The sequence below is a fragment of the Cyrtonyx montezumae genome, unplaced genomic scaffold (assembly GCF_038088225.1).
Source record: "Cyrtonyx montezumae isolate F1298 unplaced genomic scaffold, pur_monq_1.0 scaffold_22, whole genome shotgun sequence".
Classification (NCBI taxonomy): Eukaryota; Metazoa; Chordata; class Aves; order Galliformes; family Odontophoridae; genus Cyrtonyx; species Cyrtonyx montezumae.
In genome coordinates, this window is record NW_027071959.1 from 3,565,902 (window position 1) to 3,587,649 (window position 21,748).

Here is a 21,748-nt window from a genome sequence, read left to right on the forward strand (position 1 = left end):
ATTACACCAAAAGAAGAGTCAAACAGAAAGGCCTTTTCAGAAACGCTGCAGATTCTGTACAACCTCCAGCACATCAGCATACTTTACTGTGTGTGGGAGTTGGGGAAATCCCAGCAGCTTTCTATTGTATCTCCTTATTTCCTGGCTTATACCCAAGCAAGTAAATAATCACCGCAATAAACTACATTCATACAAGTGTAGCAGAAACAGACATGAAATCCAACTGATAAGATAGTTCAAGATGTTTCTTGCACACGGGTGAGTGAGATGCTCAGAGCACATTAATCCTTTGTTTGCTCAATGTTTCTTCCATTAACAGAGGGCAGGACTGCACAGGGCAGACCACGAGCTCACCATGCTGTCCCAGGGTGCTGTGTACCCCCACAGCAGTGCACCAGTGGCTTTAGGTCCCTCTGAAATCCCACCCGTGCTAATGGAGAGCTCTTGCAGGCTCCTTGCACGGAGCCCCATACATCACTTCCCCAGCTGCAAGTCTTCAGGGAGGAATTAAAAGGGTGATTTGCACGCAACCATTTGCTATCTATGGAAGAACTCAATGGGTAAACTCCGAATTTGCCACTCACTGCCCCTCCTGTGCAACCCATGCAATTCCCTTCTGCCAAAGGAAGATGCTGTCACCCCCAGCACTGTCATTGCCCAGGACCACAGGGCTGAGGGGGAACACACCCAGACTGGGAGCCCTTCCTCACGTTCACATTGTGATCTAACCAAAACCAGCTCTGAGTGTTTTAAAATACATGATATTTTACCTTCTGAGTGAGAACAGGGCTGGGATGGGAGGCGAGCTGAGCTCCATGTCACCCCTGCCCTCTGCTCTAAGTGAGCATCCCAAGGACACTTTGCCTCTTGACTTTCACTGCACCGTCCAGCTTTACTCCACAACTCCATGCACAAATGAAGGGATTGTGGTGAAATCAAAGTGGATTTTATTTGTAATGAGGAAATGTAATTGTAATGAGGAAATTTAATTGTAATGAGGAAAATACACTCCAAACTTGATGAAAATCCAAGCTGGAAAAGCCAATCCCGCAATCCCTGTGGGCAGCTTGGCTCCTGCAGGCCGAAGGCCCAGCTGCTCTCTGCTGAAGCCAGAAGAGCTGGGACCCCCTCTGGGCCCCCAACACATCCCCACACCTCCACCCCCACCCAAGTCCCTAGGCAGACAGATGCTTAGCAAAGCAAGGGAACCATCCCCGCAGGACAGAGCCGCAGCTATGCGCAGCTCCATTAGCAAAGCCCCAGCAGGCAGAACACCTGGGGAAAGGTGTTTTGGGTTTTAAGTCTGAGCTGCTCTCAGGAATGTGGCCCTTCTGCTTCCAGCAGCAACTCAGCACAGCTCAGTTGCTCCCCACACGCTCTGGGACACAAAGCCCAGCAGTCACCAGCAGTGATGCAGAGCAACTGCGAACTGCAGAGGAAATGGGCTGAAGTTTGCTGCAGCGTCTCAGCTCGGTCAGAAATCTGACTAATAGCTTTGCCTCGGTTTTCATGCTGTTTTGAATCAAGGGTAAGGCAGCTGTTCACTTTTCTCAGTGATAAATCACCGTTTCTCGACGTTTGGGAACTCCGGAGACAAAATGAGAGGGGAAGAAGTGCTTGGGGCAGACTCAGTTTTTAATTATTTAATGCTTTCAGATGCTCGGCCCTGAAGGCTGACACCACTCCTACGTGCAGGCAGATAGCACAGAGGGGGGGGATTGTCAAAGAGAGATAAGGGGGGAGGCTGTCACCCTCCTGCAGCTGCAGATGGGGATGACCCACATGGGTAACACGACTTCAGCATGCAAATAACTGCAAGAGCAGGCTGAAGTCTGGGCCACGGTGATCTTGCTGTGCCCTTCACTGTGCATCTTACACTGGGTATTTCTCTTCCAGGAACATGCACGGGGAAGGCACAGCCATCCCTTGCTGTTTCTCCCTCCTGAGGTTGGCAGCTCGGCCCTGGGCCAAGGCTCTCTGATGGCACTGAGCTCCTCGGAGGGAAGCTGAGAAGGAAAGCACAGCCTCTGCTCCGCTTCCTGCTGTTGTGCTGTTTATTTCAGGGTATTCCCACTGCTGGGGAATGGACCCTTCGCCATGTGCTCACGAGAAGGTAGCATCATGCTGGAAGGACAGCAAAATCAGGCTCAGATCCCTTAGGACCTGATCTCTTCCTACGGAAGCACATAGCAGCACTCCCACTCAGTGTCCAGCATGGTATTCCTATGCTCCTTCCAAACAATGCTGCCTATTTTTCCAGCACTGAAGTAAGAGATGTAAATCATCCGCCAAGAACGCATCTTCCTGCAGGTGAAGGGCCCACGTGTGAGTTTCACAGAGGAAGTCCTACAAGCAGAGCCCAGGCAGCAGTGCCCACAAGGTACTGCACTGAAACCAGGACGATGGTCAGCACCGAGTTCCACACACACACCAAGTGCTGGGTTCGTCCAGGTGAAAGACACCAGGAAGGCCTCGTGTGAAAGTCTGACAGCATCTTAATACAAAGAGCGTGTCCCCAGTGTCACAAACCCACAATATCTTCACCTATACCCATTTTTTCTCTGGGATTGTCATTCATGTGGGGACTGAAACACAATTTTCCAGGTGTTCGGCTTTTTCTGTTTGCTTTCCATCTTGTTTTTCTTTCCTCTTTCCTAATTGCCTGTTGAGACAGCTTTCATCATAAAAAAAAAAAGAGAGAGGAAGCATCATTTCAAGGGATGCATTCTCATGCAAAAAGCCTCACCTAGATCCAGCACAGAGGCTCTCATGGAAGTTGCAAAGACCTGAGGCTGTTGCAGCAGGCCTGAAAGCCCTTCCCAAGCAGGTCTGCAGCCACTGAACTGACACCTTATGGATTTCAACACTGCGTTATGCGGATTTCTTAATTGAATGGATGAATCTGGAACAGTCAGAGGAAAGGGATTCTCATCTGGGCAAAGTCCCTGGAAGCCAAATCCATAACAAATTGCATTTTTAGTGTTACTTCCTGACTGAGTAATACAGACAGAGCAAAAAAGCATGCACAAGTGAGGCACATCAAATTAAGGCAAAACACAGCAATCCTCTCCTCCGTGAGGGTTCTGTTGGTGTGAATTCCCAGATACTGATTGGATTCTGGAAGGTTTTGGGGAGGTGTGAAGGTTGGGTCAGTTCCCCACCTCTGCATAACAGCAGGAAAGAGGGTGCTGAATTGATGGCAACAGATCAGCAATGGTAGGGATAGGTTTGTCATTGCCAGCACTGTTTCCTTCCTCAGCATAAACTGTTGTACTTTCAAGAAGGACCTCTTCACTGTTTTTATTTACGTGCAGGGCTGTGCTCATATGCTGTTCCCCCTGCCCGGGGTGCTCAGCAGGGACACGGCTGCCTTCAGATAAGGAGCCAGGGCAGGAGGGGATGTGGGAGAAAGGCAAAGGAGAGGTGAGACGAGGAAGAGGAGGAGGATGACTCTTCACTGGAGGCATGAAGCCCCCCAACTCCGAGGCCACCTCCTGCGTGTGACAGCCCGGAGAGAGCTGCGAAGGATGCAGAAACCCGGGATGGAGGTGGAAAATTCAGAGCGCAACTCCGTAGCCTCTAACAAGATCTCGGAGCACCGCGCTCCCGCAGCTCAGCTCATCCGGCGGCACCGAGCCCCGCAGCCACACATCACCACAGCTCCGAGCTCCGCGTGTCCTTGTGCAGAGCACCCAACCTCCCCCTGCGCTGCCTCGGGGCAGCATCGCGCACAGCTCGGAAATAAATAAGGCAACAGTGGCGCGCACCTTCCCCCCTTTCGGCCAGGCAGCCTGCGCTCCTCCCGCAGCCGCTCAGCGTACCTCCCCCCCCTTCCCCCTTCCCCCCACCCCCCATCCCCGAGCGGAGCCCGCGGCGCCGGGCGGCGGCTTTAAGAGCGGGGGCGGGCTGCGCGGGGCCGCGGCGCGGGCACTCCCGGAGCTCCGGGCGCGCACGTGTGGCCCCGGGGCCGCGCGGAGCGGAGGCGCGGAGGAGGGCTCGGCCCCTCGGCCCTGCCCCGGTCGCGGCCCCCGGCGGGGCGCTGCGGTGTGCATGGCCCTGCGCGGCCGGCGATGGCTGCGTGATGGCCCAGCGCGGGCAGCCCGCACCGCACGCCATGGCTGCCAAAGAGGAGCTGTACAGCAAAGTCATCCCCCGGCGGAACCGGCAGCACCGCGCGGGGACCATCAAACACGGCTCGTCGCTGGAGATCCTGCTGTCAATGGGCTTCCCCAAAGCAAGGGCGTAAGTCTCCGCGCGGCCCCTTCCCCCCCCTCCGTCACCCCCGGGTTTCGTCCTTCCCCGCCGCGCTGCGGAGCCGGGCTGGGGGCTGCGCCCATCCGGAGCGCTCCGGGCCCGCCCGGGCGGGGATGCTGCGGCCGAGCGGAGCCGCGGGGCCGCGGAGGGTCCCGGGCGCAGGTGGGCTCCGCTGGGGGCGGCTCCGCTGCACGCTCGGGGTCGCCACGGAGCGATGCTTCGGTCCCCACCCCGGCTGAAAGCGGGGCGCGTTCCTTCGCTCCGAGCGCTGCCTGAGTGCTGCGCGTTACGCGCACAAGAAAGGAGAGGAGCTGGAGATGTCAGTAGTGCGAAGTGGTGGCGTGTTCTCGTCTGATTTAGCGATGCACCCGCTCTTAATTATTCTGCTTGTGCTTTAAATGAATGAGGCAGCGACCTAATGATAGCTTAATGAGTCTCTCGGCTTTAATATAGTGACTCCTAAAGTGGAACTGTGCGTTAGGATGGAAATGAGACCGGGGGGGGATTTGGACGTTTCCTTGATCTGCTTAAGTTTCCCTGTTGTTGCTGATGGCAGTCAGAACTCACTGTTTTTTTCAGACATCCCTCTGCAGTTGTTTTTCCATAGAGGTGCACACATGCAGACCTAAGGACAAATGTCAGGCTGCTGTGGACCCACTGGCACAGCCACGAAGTCCCGTGTGTGCTTTCCATTGTCCTACTTCCAGTCCTTATTCCTGTCCACGATCTGTAGTCGTGTACATAAACCAACATACAGCACTTGCTGGCAGTGCCTGCAGATGAAGATAGTAAGAAACTGGTGACTTCATGCTCTGCGCTTGTTGGGAAAAACAGATGTGCAGTAGCTGGAGAGAGAAGCAGGCTGAGTGTGAATGAAAGTGGCTGTTACCTGTGCAACAGTGCCATCACGGCTGGCTGGCAGCCCTGGTTGCACCGAGCCGTGTACCGAGGAGCTGTGTGGATGCTTTATATTTCTGCCTGAGCAAACTCCAACGTTTGACACAAATGAAACCAAAGCTTCGCGTGTATGGGATAGGAAAGGTTAAAATCAGAATGCAAAGCAGAGAGGGGGCAAAGCATCCCCAGCTGCAAGGAGTACTCGTTGTAAATGCCACCAGGCAGTGGGGTAAAATGTGCAGATACTAAACCCAGGAGAAGTCCTGCTGGACAACGTGCCTGTCTGCTGGGACAGGTCTGCTTTCCCCATCTGAAGGAGCTCGCAGTGCCCTGTTCCAGCCTGCTGGAAATCCTGCGAGTAATTCATCTCTGAAGCTCACATAAGTAGCAAAGCAGAAATAGCAGCAGACAACCTGGCTCTGCCACAGAGGGTGCGCTCAGAAGCGTGAGATGGGCTGTGCAGCAGCAGGACCTGCCCTCCCAGCTCCTGCCACATCACTGTGCCATGTGAACGCAGGAGGTGGCCGAGTTGCTAAGGAGGCAAAAACACCATCTCCCCCAGAGATGCTGTGACAAAGCAGCCTTAGCAGAGAGCCCTGGTGAGACTTGGCCCAAAGTTCTCCTGCCTGTTCTGCATCCCAAAGCCGGGGTAGCAGTGGGTGATGGGGAGCTGGGTGGAGCAGGGCTGCAGCTCGGTGCCAGTCAGAAGCCAGGCTGACACTGCGAAGGGGCAACCATCTGTTCCAAAGCCTTGTGTCAGCAGAGCTCCGAGCTGTCACACTTGTCTGCCAGGCGTGACACTGAGGGCCATCACTGCCAGCAGCACTGGGGCTCCCGGCACCTCCCTGGGCCGCTTGGCAGAGCTGGGCCAGGGGATGTCCAAGCCACCTGGAGATGGCATCAGTGCTGCTCTCAGGTGGCACCTGGCAATGAGAGCGTGCTGACACATGGCCCAGCACCCACACTGCCTGACCTTCAGCTTCCGATTCCAGCAATTTCAGGTATTTCCTACCACAGGTCAGAAACAGACCCCAAGGTTTCCCTGCTCCGTCCGTCTCTTTTCCTCTTTCCCAGCAACAGCTGCAGTTCAGCTGAGCTGCTGTGAGCTGTGGTGCTGTGCAAACCGGGGACATCACCTCTGGATGGCAGCTGCTGAAACCATGGCACTATGTCAGCATTTTGGCTGTCGCTGTGAGAGCTGTTTGTTGGGCTTTTTCTCTCAGCACAGGTTCATTATTTTTTTATTTTGCAATTAGCCCATTACATTACGTACTGTCTAGTCACAAAGGAGACTGTCCTGATCCCAAATAGTTTCTGATTTAAACCAGGAAGGAGGGCAGAGGTGATGTCAGCATTGCCATTTTGCAATTTGGGCACTCAGACAAACATTCTACCCAAGGTCACACCAGATCCCCAGTGTCTCAAGACCCCCAGCTCAACATCATCTTCCTCTAGAAAGAGATTTCACACTGCTGTCATTTCCCAACAGTCCCACAGTGTTGCACTCCTTTTTATGAGTCTGCTGCCCATGGTGGCACCCACAGACCTGGTCTGGCTGCCTGCTTGTCCCATTGCTGCACAACAGTCCCCTTATACATGCTGACAGCCGTCCTGAGAGCAAGCACAAGGGAGGCACAATGTAGTTTACAGCCTATTGAAACCACAGGGGAGCAACTAAAACTATCACACCTGTACACATAATTAAAATCTATTGCATGTTTCTTATCTCTGTATATGCTGAACATGGGAAAATGTAAGAGATGGAGGGCTGTTTCTGCAGGCTGAAATCCTCCGTCCCGCACGGTGCAGAGGTCAGTGCTGCCAGAAGCTGGGAGCTCAGCACTAGTTGTATGAGTTTCATGTCACAGTCGAAGCTCCTCCAAGCCATCCTCAGGAACAGAAAGTCAGAGATTTAGTATGAGTAGAAATCTGTGTCTTAGTGTGCACCTATGTGCTTGAATATAACACATAACATTTAGAATGTTGCTTGTGGTTCTGAATTCAAGCCACAGCCCCACACGCTGTTTCAGAAGAGAGCCAGACCTGGGGAAATGAAGATAAGTGTCGGCCACTGACATTACTCAAGCTAGGTAAATCGCCATCCACAAGCAGAATGCTGAAATTACAGCCCTCATGCTGTTCTGGTTGCCAGGCTCTGTGTGATAAGCGTAAGAGATAAGTGCTGTTTGTGACACAAGTGACACAGCTTTGCAGAGCCCAGCTGATGCTCCTTCCCATCATCTCAGCCCGAAGGACTGCAGCCATTCCTATGGACAGGCTGCCCATAACTGCGGCTCAGAGCGTGGTGCCATGCTCCTGATGGACCCAAGGCACTGGGCATAACTGCAAACACTTCCCCCTCACAAAGCTGGCATAGCCAGGAATGTGACACAGCTTCCAGGGAGACAACTTCACCACGTCCCTGTGTTACACGTTTCCTTCCTCCTCCCTCCCACAGAACATCACCTGGGTGTAGCTCCGCACCCACAGGCATGGAGATGTCATCTTCCCAGGACCTGATTGGAGCCAGTCTGATTTATTTTCCATTATTCTCAACTAAAAGAAGTTCAAGTCCAGTTTACAAACAGTAATGTCTTCGCCTGTGTTTTGAAAATGTTTTCTAGGCTGCTAAAACATGTTTTGCCTAGTAACAGGCTTAGCAACGTAGCAGTGTTTCAGCGCAGAACGGCTGTGAAATCCCTCGCTCCTCCAGGACTTGTGCTGGATTTGGGAAAATACTGCACACACAAACAAGTGCTGCAGATAATCTTGGGATGTTGAAGTGGCTTCTGTTCCTTCTGATCCTTCAGGGTGTTATTCTGCAAACACTCTTGTCTGAAATTCGTCTTACCCCAAAGGGTCAGTCCAAAATGCAGGCATCACACGGGGCCTGGCTAAGCCCAGGCTTGGCATTTTCATGATCCACAGTGACCTGTGTCAGCCCGAGGGATGGAGGGGAACTCCATCGCACATGAAGTGGATTGATACATGAAAAAACACTGCTTTAAAGGCTGCACTGAAAGTGCATTTCCAAGTTTGTTAACAGCACTGGAGGAAATCTTCAGCTTCCAGACAGAAGATCCGGGCGTTGTTGCTCCAGGGGCTGAGGCAGATGTTCTCCAATGCCCTCTGTGCTCATCTTTCAGGGCAGTGGATTCAGAAAGAGCCACTGGGCCACACAGCGCTGAATCACAGCGCTTCTCCTTGCAGTGCTGCAGGTCAGCCGTGGGAGCAGTGGAAATGCTTCACAAGCAGTATTTGTGGCCTGTTTACACCACGTACAGTGGAAGACAGCTCAGAGGAGACCTCCTTTCCCTGGTGCCACCCTCCTGCTCTTTGTGCTTGCTGAAACCATCCTGAGTCGCTGGGAACCCCAGGCCAGGGTTTATCAGATGAGATTCTGCACTGTAACTTAAGCAACAGTTTGAGCAATTAAGGGCTCTCATTCGTGTCTGGCAGCTCCTAAGGTCAGCTCTGAGGTCTCTGAACAGTTGTACATCTGTGCTGGAAGGGATCCAACAGGTCTGCAGCACACGGCAGAGCAATGGAGTTAGCAGCTGCCAGGAAGGTGCGCAGGAGAAGGGCTCAAGTACACATATCATTTGGGACCAGGTCCCGTGCCTGCTCTGCATATGGATTTTTTTCATCGGCTTTGTTGCAGCTCTCTGCTGTAGGAATGAGAATATTCAGGCTGTTATGTACTCTACAACAAGAACTCTAAGGTGCCGTCAGCCACCATGCTTTGCTGGGACTTCACATCTAAGTAGCATCACCGTATGCAGTGAGTTGCTGGTTCTGTGGCAATTCAGCCACAGGACAGCTCTCCTTGAGTTTCTGAGCTGTGCTTCCCAGGGCTGTCTAACTTCAGACAGAGTTGCCCCTTCCTGGGCCTCCAGTACATTGTTTGTTTTGGTATTAAAATGACCTGGTGACAGCAAAACACTTTGCATGCTGTCATGGCTCTGTGATGGCACTGCACCCCCGACCCAGCTCTGCCCAAGGGAGGACAGGAGCTGCAGCACGTGCAGCCCAGGTCCCCAGGTCATGGACAGTGCCCAGAATCACCTTCACCTCACAGGATCAAAACCCATCATGTTAATAACTCCATCCTTAGGATGCAATTCCCTTTGTGGTGACCCAGAGATATTGGGGGGCGGGGGGGGGGAGGGCAGATTTGAGTGGAGCCCTGTTTGCATCAAATGCTGATTATTCCTCCCTTGGGAGTCCCGGTGACAGCAGCAGGTCGGGCTGTTCCTGCAGGACTCTGTGGTGCTTCCTTGTAAAGCCCTCTGGAAGTTTACCCTTCCTCCTGGTGCTTGCAGCCCCAGGGAGCTGCTGCGTGGACACACTGACAGACATTGGGGAAATTTCATCCTCTGAGAGGTTTTGAGCAAAAGTTTCAAAACCAAAATCGAATGCTTCTGAATGCTGCTAACCCTGCTGGCTCCTCCGAGCTTTGGGTTTTCAAGGCACCACTGATGGTGAATCTCAGCCTCCCAAGTCCTGCATGCACTCGCAAATGTTGCCCTAGGTTTAGCTGGTGCTCATAGTGGATGCACAGCGTGTGCTCTGCAACAGCAGAAAGAATAGAGACATCCGTGTGTGTGTCTGTAATGCACCAGCCTAATTATCCTCAACAAGCAGAGTCATCAAAAGAGCTGTAGTTCAGCAGCTGACAGCGTTTTGGATTCCATCACCAAGACTCTCTGCAGGCTTTGTGCATTACAATGGGTGCACCATGGTGCTTGTGTCTTACTCACCACTGTATAAACAGACCTGAAAAGAATAGGCCCCTGCTTCCCTGGGCATTATTCTGTCCCTGCCATGTCCTGCACTGCCCGGGCCTGCACAAGGGCTGAATTTAGAGAGAGGTGTAAACTGGAAGGGAAAAAAAGGAACTGCAAGAAATAATAGGATGGGTTGAGGGAACTGCTGAAGGCAGAGCAACGGAACTGCTGACAAACTCCAGAAACAGTTATTCAGACGTTTTGCACTACTTCTCATTGCTCATGAGACACAGGTGCTGCCCCGTCCATGCATTCCTCTGGTATTTCCCTGAAGCCTTGACATGTCCCAGCTGCAAAAACTGCTTTTTAAGGTCCCTCCCCACGACTCATGGGAAGCATCCAAGTGATGCTCACCCACAGCCACTGCTCCTCCACTCCCCAGGAAGCTCAGCCCTCCCTTCTCCCTAAGAATTCCCAAAGGAACAAAGATGAGCACAGCCAGCAGAGCTATGTGTGGAGATGTGGCAATATCCGGACAGGTGTCTTCAGGACCTGAGCATTTTCTGATTCAAACAGAAAGAAAGCAATTACACACTGGAGCTGTGAGTGATGGGAGAGTCGGAGAGAGCACGTGTTGCCAGGGAGGAGCACAGGGAGAGGAAGAGGAGAGCATCATCCTCACCTCCTGCTGACAGGCACCGGTCTCAGCATGGCCCCCAACTCTGTTACTCCTGGTTGCTGTCCCTGGTTACAGCGAGTTAGACTGACAGGTGACATTCACAGCTGTGTAAGAATGCCAGTGCTATGAGCTGCTCTGAAACAAGCATTGTTCCTATTCTACAGACAGCAAAATTGAAAACGAGACCATACATCAAGTTGCCTGATGCCAGAGAAGGCACCTTAATGAACGCTTGCCATCCACTCAAGACAAAGGGTGCTCCAGAACTGCAGACTAAATGGTGTCAATGATGTCCTGCTCCCTTGTTCCACCACAGTATTGAATTCATGCTTTGCAATCGATATTTCTTTCTGAGAGCGGCTGCCAACTCTTAGCAAGTGTCAAATCACAATGCATTACCCACGGATAAGTTGCAGTCAGTTCTCCCAGGTGCAGTTCGAAGAAATCTCAAACTAAACAAGAATTGGATCATGTTCGTATTTACTCCGGTCCACAGGCAACACAAGCAAGCCTTGAGATAAATGTGAATTACAGCTGCACCTTATGAGATACGTTTATATTCCCTTCACAGCCTCTTCAAGCTCCCACAGAGGAGCTGCATCATAAATGCATTCACATTCCAAAGGGCAAAGCCTTCCAGTAGCATCAGTCAGCCCAGCACCATTGACTTCGTTGGAGTGATGCTAACACACACCAACTGCAGGTCTCGCCCAGACATAACCTGACTTCCATTCCTACAAAAGCTTCCTTTAGGGAAATGCTGCCTTTACACCCTTCAGATAACACATGGGACCCACGTGTAAAGAAGAATCACTATCGAGACCGCTGGGAGAAAAAGAAATCGTGGGTGTTTGTCCCCTATGAGCATCTCACTTCTGTAGTGGGGCTACGGGGGATGAGTTGGGCTGTGCCCATAAAGCCCCATCACACAGACTGAGCTGAGGTGGCACAGCAGAGCTCGTGCTGTTCTAGGTCTCACTCTGGTTTGATACAGACAGTGCCAGTACAGAAAGGGAAACTCAAACACATGCATGCACACATGTACTATTTTCCTTCTTCTCCCTGAAGTAAAATCTTCTACTTGACAAGGGAAATGTCTGCATTTATACTAATTCTCTATCTCACCATCCAGTGTCCCACATCAGATGCCCCTTCTGATAGAGGAACTCACTTCCCATGGAGACCCTCTTTGTGGTCGGTGTGTCTTTCTGACTCCTACCACTTCCTGCCCCAGAGCTGCTGATGCTCATCTTGAGCATCTTTTACAGAAGGCAGCCTCAGAATACAGAAGTGAGAAGAGGGGCAGTAAAAATGAGTCGTCTTTTACACCAATGCAGGAGCCCAAGGCACAGATTGGTGGAACACCGTTTGGAAGAGTGTTCTGGGATCCTTTTGGTTCAGTAAGTCCCTGTCTCACAGGGTCCTGGGGATAGAAACACTAAGGTTTGGAAATATAAAGGTGAGAGTTGGAACATGATAGAGCACAGGGTTTGTATGTGGACTGTTAGGAGGGCGTGATTCCCCACGGATCATCTATTAAAAAAAAGCCCACAAAACATTACTCAGCAGCACTTGGGAGAAAGTTGTATTGCTGGGTTCCAGGGTTTTTTTTTTTTTCCCTTTTGCAAATGAGAGCTGATTCACAGAAACATTTTCCAAAACTTTGAAACCTGAGTGCTTTGCTCTCTCTGGAAGCCAAGTCCTTCTCAGAGGTCCAAAATGGATTCACTGAAGTCAGCGTCCACTTTGGAGAGCCATGGCTGACTAGTGCTCTGTGTGTCCTCCAACTGAACACCCCCAGATGTGAAAGCATTATCAGGTACTGCCTGAGGACACAGGGAGAGTTCTGCAGTGCTGGGTTCAGATTTCAGTGAGCTGCATTCACCATCAGGCCATAAATCACACAAAAACATACTCTTGTGGGGCAGTCGGATACCATTCCAGGCATCACTGCTCTGCTCTCAACCTACAGAATGTTCTATCAGTGTTGCTGCAGATATCCCCAAGTCTTGCAGGACCCTCAACATTTCATTTCAGTAGTAGACGAAATGCTGTGATTCTGTAGGTTGAGTGTAAGTAACGGTAAGGGAGGAATTCCTGTAGCATGCTGCTTTATCTTTTGCTTGTAACCCATTCGTTTCGAGTGTTGGGGATATGCAGTCGGTTTATTTGTGGAATATCTTTCTAGTGACAAAAGCATTTGAAGCATTTGAGCAATTTAACTGACATTATGCAAATGGCACTGAGTGTTGTGACTAGATAATTGTCCCTTTGCTTCAAGGTACGCGTCAAAGTAGAGACAAGTTTTCAGCTGGAATGAAAATTCCCCAAAACTACTTCTTTTTTGCTCATTTGCTGTTGTTAGTGGTGGTCTGGATGAGAAGTGGTGAATTCCAGGAGCATCCTGTCAGCACCCAGGCAGCCCTGGGCACATTTGTTTCCACTGCTGGAGGAGTGTTATGATGTTTTAACTGATATTACCCAGGTACTCAAGTGCATGGCTGGCTCAGGGGTGGTGCAGCAATTCTGGTTTTGGATGCTGTGGCACAGGGTGGATTTGTGCTGCTCTTCCTTTGCTGTTGTTACCATAGCTAACTGCCATTCCCTCCTTAGAACTGCTCAGTTTGGCTATCCGGACTGGCGTCTCCCCAATTTCATTTCCTCTTGGTATTTTAATGCTGTGTGTGCATCCCGTTTGTTCCGGGATGTGCGGTGCCACCATTGGGCTCCTGCTCCAGAAGGGCTCACCCATCTGTGCCTGCTGGGGCTCAGCAGTTCTCCTGGCACCATCTCAGCACCTGCCTGCTGCCCGCTCAGATCAGCTCCCCGTACCCACAGTGTTCCACTGCATTCATACACAGCTTAGGAAGAAGGAGGCTCACGTTGTACCTATTCAGCTTAACCTTTCTTTTTCAGTACCAGCGCTCATGATTTTCTAACCATGCAGAGGCAAGGGGATCTTGCACCTGAACGAAGAGCTTTCTTTAAAGATGTAGATTGCATTGTAGGACATGAGAAGCAATAATCAAAGGAAGTTCTTCGTTCTCATTATCAGCTCTCACCGTTTCACTTCTCACAGAAGAGTACTTCTGTGTATGACGCACAGCCCCTCTCAATTCCCTTCATTAGAGACTGAAGCTGGTCTGCCTCTCATCACTGCAACCTTTGCACGGCCTCCGTCGCTTCCCCGACTCAGCGTGGATTCTGCCTTTACTTTGCAACAAGTCATTTTCCAACCTCACGAAAGGCACAGCTCCTTTCCCTCAAAAATCAATTGCTGTCAAAGCTCTCCTTTGTCCTGCCTCATTCAGGGCGTATTGACTTGAAGAGGAATCATTCCCTTGGATTCAGTAGACTTTGAATGGATTGTAAGCATCGATTTTCCTCCCTCACTCATGTGCTAGTGATAGCCAAGTAATCTATAAGCTAGCTTCAGCCAGGAAATGTGATCAGCCTGGCACAGTGCACCGGGTCAGAACTCCAGGCTGAGCCGTGCCAGTGTTGGCAGTGGTGGCTGACAGTCACTCTGCTGTGCTGAAGGCTGAATGGGCTCTATTAAGACATGCAGAGAACGACACTTGGGTTCCCATTCAAGAAAGCCCTAAGCAGATGTTTACATCCCGTTGGTCCCAGTGGATGGGATGGACAGAGGTACAGGAATGCTTTGCTCTCCCTGCAGGCTGAGCAGAGCGGTCAGACTGTCAGAGCAGCATTTTCCCCTACTTTGCATCTGCTTAAAATGGCTGCATAAAGCAAATGACAGTGGGAAATCCAACCCTCTGCATTTCAGAAAGCAACGAGCTGTACCAATTCTGGTTATACTCTTCAGACAGCACCCCAGCAACCCCAGCTTTGCCTGAGAAGGGTTCTGAGTCACACTGAGTACTCACCTCTGCCATTTTTGCCCCCTGAGCTTCCCGTGCCAGCTGGCATTTCTGCAGAGGTTTGTCTCTGGGAGCAGACAGATGTGGCCATTGCGACCTCTCACCCTGCAAAGGTCACTTAGCATTAATTAGTGCAAACTTGCAGCAAGACTTTCCTCCCGAGCGTGCTAGGCATGCCTCACCAGCAGCTTTTCCTGGGGCTGTTGTGTGTATGTTTTCCTTCTGAGCATCTTTGCTTTTGCAGAAGCTCGAGTTCCCACGCCATGACAGCTCACAGTGTGGCTGCTCCCCGTGCAGCCCCCCCGGGTGCTGGGAGCACAGTGCAGATGGGAAGCAGAGGTCAGAGACCTGGAGCTGAGGATCTGCTGTCAGTGGCCGTTTCTGGGGTTAGTCCTGCTTCCTGAAGTGTGCACTGGTGACAAGTGAACTCACTGTCCTTCCTTAGGTGAAAAGAAATGTCAGAATTTTAATGTCCTTCTCTCCCCTGCTATGTATGATGCATTCAAAGACCAAGGCAGACCCTGGAGCACTCCTCCTTTTATCACTTCCATAACCTTCACAAGATACACCAGGAGCACAAAGCATCTAGAAAACAGAGGCCCCTTGCTCCACGCAAATGTTAGTGCTGGTACTGCTCTTCAACCCCCACCCCCCACCCCGGCTCACTGTTTTGTTTCCTGTACCAGAGGTATTTCTGAATCTGGAAAAGAAAGGGAAGGGCTTCTTCCATTTCTGTAACCCTTCCGAAGCTCTCTGCTTCACTCAGAGCATCTTAAGCCAACCGCAGATCAATTGAAGTGCAATTAATCTATAATGCTGAAGACCCCCTAGATTTTTAGGGCTAGAAGCAGTAAAAATATATAGCAAGAAATATGCCTACTTACACGTACACCTACTATACATGTATACATACATATGCACACATTTACATACACATACACAAGCACACACTCCTACAACAAATACAATGAACTACACAGGATACGTGCACTTGACATTAGGCAGCAGTGTGTGGTCAGTGTGTGGTTTTCTTTCTCTCTCTTTTTTTTTCCCTTTCCCCTCTAATACAAACCAAATCATAAGAATTAGCAGCAGTAGCCAGGAGAGCTTGTCGGTTCAGAGAGGAACCTGGGGGGGTGGCCTGGGCCTTACAGCAGCTGAGCTGTGACTGCTGCAGGGTAACGGGCGAGTCCAACCTCTGCACGTGCAAACCTGTCCCATGACGTGCTTCTCTGACTAAGTGTGGCCACATCCACAGCAAGGTGATGCCTGCTGAACAACATCTTGCGTTTGCACAGCCTCTTACATTTGTGCTTTGTAAATCGTGGCCTGGATTAAGAGCAGGCTGTTGTCGGCAGGACAGCTTACAGAGGGCTCTGAGCACACCACCCTCAGTCCCTCATGGAGATGCAGCTTTGGGGACAGCAGTGCGTACGCGCTGCCCTGCAAGGCCTGCTTCTGTGGTTTCACCTAAAAGATGCACACCACTGCATGGCTGAGCACGTACAGGATGTGAGCCAGTGGTTTCAGGAAATGAATGGGCTTAATTCTGATGGCATTTGTGCAGTGATAAAGGAGCAGTCCCAGGCCCTGCAGCCAGCAGGGCTCTGTCACCGTTATCACCCTGCACTCAGCGACCAGCCCTGGCCTGCTGTGATATGAGAAGTCATTCTCCCATGCTGCAAGGAGTAACGGCTTGGCCTTCCTTTAATGCATGCACATAAATAGAAGTATCAAGCTTGCACAGCCCATTACACGAAATGTCCATCTGGCTTAATATGCCATTAATGACTTCTTTTCCTAGTCTATGCCCATCAGCGACTCGGAGATTCAATGAGCCAAACATTGCATTTGGCCCCAGATGCTTGAAGGCAATCACTAAGGCAATCCTAATTCATATTTCATCTTCTTAAACCGTTTACACTTTGGCCTACACCACTCTACAATGCATTATCCTGAAAGTACCTCAGCTCACTTGCTTATTTTTTCAAGTACAAACGGTCTTAGAGTCATAGAGTCATTAAGGTTGGAAAAGACTTCAGATACGTTTTGATCATAGACTTCAACAGACGTAGTTGACTTGCTTGCCATAACCCCATCAAGCCCTACAGCAAGGCCACTAGCACGTTTGGAGAGGTTTCAAAGACAGTGCCACGAAGCCACATAAAAATCAATGGGAGCACAGTTATGACTTGTAATCCAATCATAGCTAATACAGCATGAACAAGTCTGATCTTATTGATTTTTGAAGGAAATTGAGAGACTCTGAGGATGTCAGTTACCACAAGAGTCCACACAAATGGATGTTGGTGGCTATTAAAGCTGTGTTTTCTCGTACTGGGAAGCAAAAAAGCATCCCATGAAAGCAGTCAGTTAAAACCCAGAAATCTGTGAGCAAAACCAGGAGTGAGCTGTTAGCAGGCCAGGCAGGCACGTGTTTCTTCTCTGAGCAGCTCTGGGATGAACAGAATTATAAACCAGTTCACAAAATCCTGTAAGGGTGTGCTACAAGCAGATCCTGGTGCCTAATTCCTTTGATTCACAGCTGAGTTTATTGTTAGAGGGATGATTGAGCTTGGGGGAATAGCACGCAGGAATAGCTGGAAGCAAAGACTGCCCCATTATTCTTTGTGCAGATTATCCAGGAAAAAATGTACCCACGTATGAGCTTATGTGTGGTCAAACAAGAAACTGGAAGGACCTCAGAATCTGCCCCAAAGTTAACATAATCTGGATTTTGAACACAAGCCAAATTGTGAAATTGCCAGGATCATTGCCATTAGATTTCCTTCGACCTGTGTGCAAAGGCCACCACCTCTCCATTGTAAAAGTGAGTTACCGTATCTGCTGTGTGAGTGGGAAACTTTTTATTTCTCCTTATGGCTCTGGTCCATTCATTCAGCCCAGGTGCCCCATACCAGGGCTTGCTGTAAAAGCCATGCTCAAGGAAAGCCCCCATCTTCAGAACCTCACTTGAACTGCAAGAGGGCTTTCCCTGAGTTTTGTCTGCATGGAAAACATGAGCCTGGGCAGAACGTGTAGGAGAGGCTGAAAGGCTGAGGGCCACCAGGACAGGGACTTCCCAGATGAGTTTGGGCAGAAGCACTTGGACAGTGAAGCCTGAAACCTGCCTGCACAGTATGAATGAACCTCTATTCCGCGACCGAATGCGTACCAGATGCTGCAGTTAAAGCTGAAACATTTCCCCTTGGCCCTGGGAAGGCAGAGGATGATCTAAACATGGGCCAGGTCAAAGCTCAGCAGCATTTGAAAGCTGCTTTGCTGTGATCTTTGGTGATTCTCCTCAGCAAAAACAGGTCACCCTTCTGTTTTGGAGGTAAGCTCGAAGTCCTGTGAGCACCCAGGATTGGACAGCTTGTAACTACTGCCTCCTCAACCACAGTCAGACTCTGCAAGCCACCCAACCTCTCCTTTGATGCCAGGACGTTGCAGAGACCGTGTGTTCTCCTCTCTCTGTCTTCTCTGTTTAAGCTGCACATGTCAGGGCAGGGCTTGCATCTCATCCTTTGAACAAACAGCTCCAGGCCTGAAGGAAATCACAGCATCTCAGCCTGCATATCCTAGCATGCCTGAGGAGCTCTGCGGGACGGCACTCCGGGTTCAGCTCCTCAACTAACCATACCTGAGAAGGGAGAAAGTAAAGTAAACAAAGCAGGGCTGTTATCGTTTGTTCAACAGGGGTTTCTTTGAGATGTAGGTGGTTTGGTCTTTTCATTATTATTTTCAGTCAAACCGTAGTTTCTTGGCTGTTGGGCTGTGTCACGTTAGAGTGAGAATTGATGGTTTGTTCCTGTGGAAATAGATGGAGAGTTTGAAGAAACAGCACCCTATTAGTTATGAGCAGATTTAACACCTCTGCCAAGCTACCATCTGCCACCAAGGAAGGGAAATTAAAGCGAGATGCCTGAGGTGCAGACGGCTGCCAGGGTTTGGCAGCCTTCTTGCTTTCTGCTTTCCCGCTAAGCAGTGATTTGCTGTAGGAAAGCATCTGCAGAAAAGAAACCCAACAAGAAGTCCAGGTATTGTGCCATTAAAAGAGCATTTCTGTAGCTCCTTGAAAAGGAGTAGCTGTTGGGTTTGTTTGGGGGTTTGTGTTTATCAGCTGTAATTGTCAGCCTTGGGGTTATAATTAGCTTTTCTGTACCGTGTATTTAAGCAGGGGAAAACTGTGCTTTAAAGATCATGAGCTGTTAACAAAATGCTCGTGCCACATGCTGCTTGCTCTTTGCTGAGTCTTCCAGGGTTGAGATGAATGCAGAGCTAGCAGAACCATCCATCTCGCCCCATCAATAGCACAGGAAGTGGTTCTCCGGTATTTCCAGGCCAGCTCAGCAGTGCAGGGCTCCTGAAGCATCCCATGGTGCCCAGACCCAAGAGCCAGGGGGGAATTAAGTTCACGTGGGGATAGCCACAATATACAGAGTATTTTCTCTGTCTACCAACAAGAGCAGCACCTATTCTTCCAGAACAGTCTCAGTCTAAGTGTAGAGCTTAAGCAGGCAGGTCAGGACCTGGTCCTGCAGCTCTCCTGTACAGTGAGAGGCCTCTGCAAGATGAAAAAGACTGAGAACCCATACAATCATTCAGCAGTTTTCTCACTGTGATAATACACAAATTAATCTCCACAAATGTACTGCTTTGCTGATATGCCTGGCGCGTGAAATCTGAATTTCCTGCAAGCATCTGGACCAAGGGGATGGCTCTCAAGGTGATGCTCAGTACAGAAGGGACAGGCAGTGCCGGTGACATGAACTATTTACCATTATTTTTAAAATTGAGAACATGACTCAGTTGGATGTTTTCATCTCTAATGAGCTTAGATAATGTTTTCATCTCTAATGAGCTCTGATAATTCCAACATGAAATGTTACTGCAGATGCTTCACTTTTCTTTCCTTCCTTCATCCTGCCACTGCCACGTTCCTGCTTACCTTTCTGCCCCTTGAGTCCCTGGAGATATTATTAGCAATGAAAAGCCAATTCCGGCACAGTGTAATTTTAAAGATGGCTTGAAACAAAATGTAGAAAACAAAAGGAGCGGATGGGAGATGAGAAAGATCATTTGCTTCTAACATTCAGTGAGAAGGATGGGAGGATTGCCTTGTTCCTTGTTCTCCCACTGAATCTGATGTGTTCTAAGTTTAGCTACTAACCCCATTCAGGCCGTGGCTTTCTCTCTGTTATCGAGGGTAGGGACTGCCTGAGATGGCAGTGTAGAGCTTAACCTGAAGTTCTCAGAGAAGAGCAACATTTACCTTCAAATCATGGAAAAACCCAATGTCTTCCTAAGTGGAGCACTCTCCCTTTAAGTCATTAAATATGTAACTGCAATACAGGCACAAATAAATTATTTAAAGTTATTTCTGGTTGTGTGTGGGAGGTGGGTGGGAGTTGACGTTGATACTTGGTGGTTAGAGCAGCCTTTAGCCTTTACATTTCTCCCTGGTTTTACACAAGTACTTTCTTTTCCTTTTTAACTCCTGCATATGATACAGACTTGGATCAAACTTTGGGGGTTGCGAGTTTCTTGCCACTGGAGGGTTTTCTCAGGCCCACCTGTGTACCTTGCAGCATCCATGCCTCCTCACTGCTGAGGTTTTGTTGACTGGACATAAAAACGTTCACAGTTCTAAGAGCAATTGCTCCATTTTGTAAGAAATCTCCTTCTGAAAATGCCAGTCTTTCCAGGGAGGTCTGCCTTAGACCTAGCACATACCGATGAAGCTGCTTGATTTATCCTCACAGGTCTTCATACACCATAGTGTACACCAGAATTTAAGCTCGCACATTGGGGTTCCTATAAAAATCCCAGCTTGCGTCCTGCAGTATGCAGCAAAGAAAAACTCATCAAGGCCTTTGTTCTGCTGAAGGACGTACAGGTACTCATAAAGCATGGAAATAGAGGAAAAAGCTGCCACAAATGAAGGGAAGGAATCAAACCTTGGCTGGTTGAGTGATGTGGTCTTGCCAGAGTGTCACACCTGGCAGAAGAGTTGGTGTGTAGGACTGGCAGCCCCATACTGTACCCGGCAGTGGATGTGCTCCAATGCTGTGGCTGCCAAAGCTCTGTGCTCCACCTCTGAGGTCCCTGGCTTCCCTCCATGCGAAAAATGTCCTTCCCTAAGCAGTCAGAAGGGAATGCAATTAAGGTTGCCTCGCACAGTTCATAATGCATGAAAATGACCGAAGACAAATTACAGCAGAATATTGGGAAGAGCATTTCTAATTGTAAGGTCAGCTGGCCTCGTTCCTTGGGCCTCTGAACACTGAGCTGAAGAAAGCAAAGGGAACTGGAGTGCTGGGAACAGTTCTGTGCTGCCTGGGCAGGATGAGTAATATGGAAACTCCTTTTCAACAAGATAATGCACTTCTTCAGTCTTTCTTGAGAAATCCAGGCACAGTTTCTAGCATTTCATTTATGAACCTGTGTTCACGAGAAATGAAAACCTTGTTTTTGTTGTTTTTGCAAAGCCATTTTCTCTCTCCTCACTGGCATGTCTCCTCAGCACAGATCAGGATGTTAGCACGAGCTTTATCAGTGCAGAATGAAATATCTCCTGTTCCTAAACTCCCAGTCACTGCTGGAATTGTTCTCTGATTCTTGTTAACACATTTGGCTCTTCTCTTTGATTTGTTTTCAGCTTGGCTGTGACTTCATCTTGCATTACAAAAATACCACATGCACACAATGAAAAAAAACCCACTACTGCTCTCAACATTTCCTGCCGTGGAGAGCCAGATACTCTGCCTGCTCTGTCCTTTCTTCCAGCCAGGCCGTGTAGGCTCACATGTGTGGCTCTTGCAGTTGAGTTCCATGAGGGAAGCCAACACCTTGACTCTATCTCCAGACTTTCACTGCTGATGATTGCCCAGCGGATTCTTGTTAGAGGGGGGAACAATGTGGCTCTGATCCTGGGTGGGCTCCAGAAAGGTCTCTCTCTTTTTTTTGACCTCTATACCTGCTTTGCAGTCTATTGAAGGGGAAGATCCCATTAGTCACCCAGCCACTCTGGAAAGCAGCACGCCTTTTCATGGGAGCAGAGCTGGGGGAATGAGCATATTTGCCAGAAATGAACCAGTGATTATAACTGTTTCAGGGTTCATTCATTTCTAAATAGGGAATGTGATGTGAATATGAATATGCACATCCATTTTTACTCTGGAGCTCATATCTTCCAAGACAGCTGCAGGGGGCTGGGGGTAGCAGGACAGATAGTAGCATTATTCCAAAATGTGTGTGAGCATATCTCACACACTTGTGTACTAGGAAAAAATCAAGAGATGGTG

General features: G+C 49.8%; 1 protein-coding gene across 1 annotated transcript in view; it reads left to right on the top strand.

Annotated features, from left to right (window-relative positions):
• Window positions 1-4,081: 4,081 nt before the first annotated feature.
• UBASH3B (ubiquitin associated and SH3 domain containing B) overlaps window positions 4,082-21,748 on the top strand; it is a 54,533-nt gene continuing 36,866 nt past the window's right edge. The window contains exon 1 of the mRNA XM_065738501.1: window positions 4,082-4,242. Within this exon, the coding sequence (XP_065594573.1) occupies window positions 4,082-4,242 (161 nt within the window). The remainder of the gene's footprint in view (window positions 4,243-21,748) is intronic.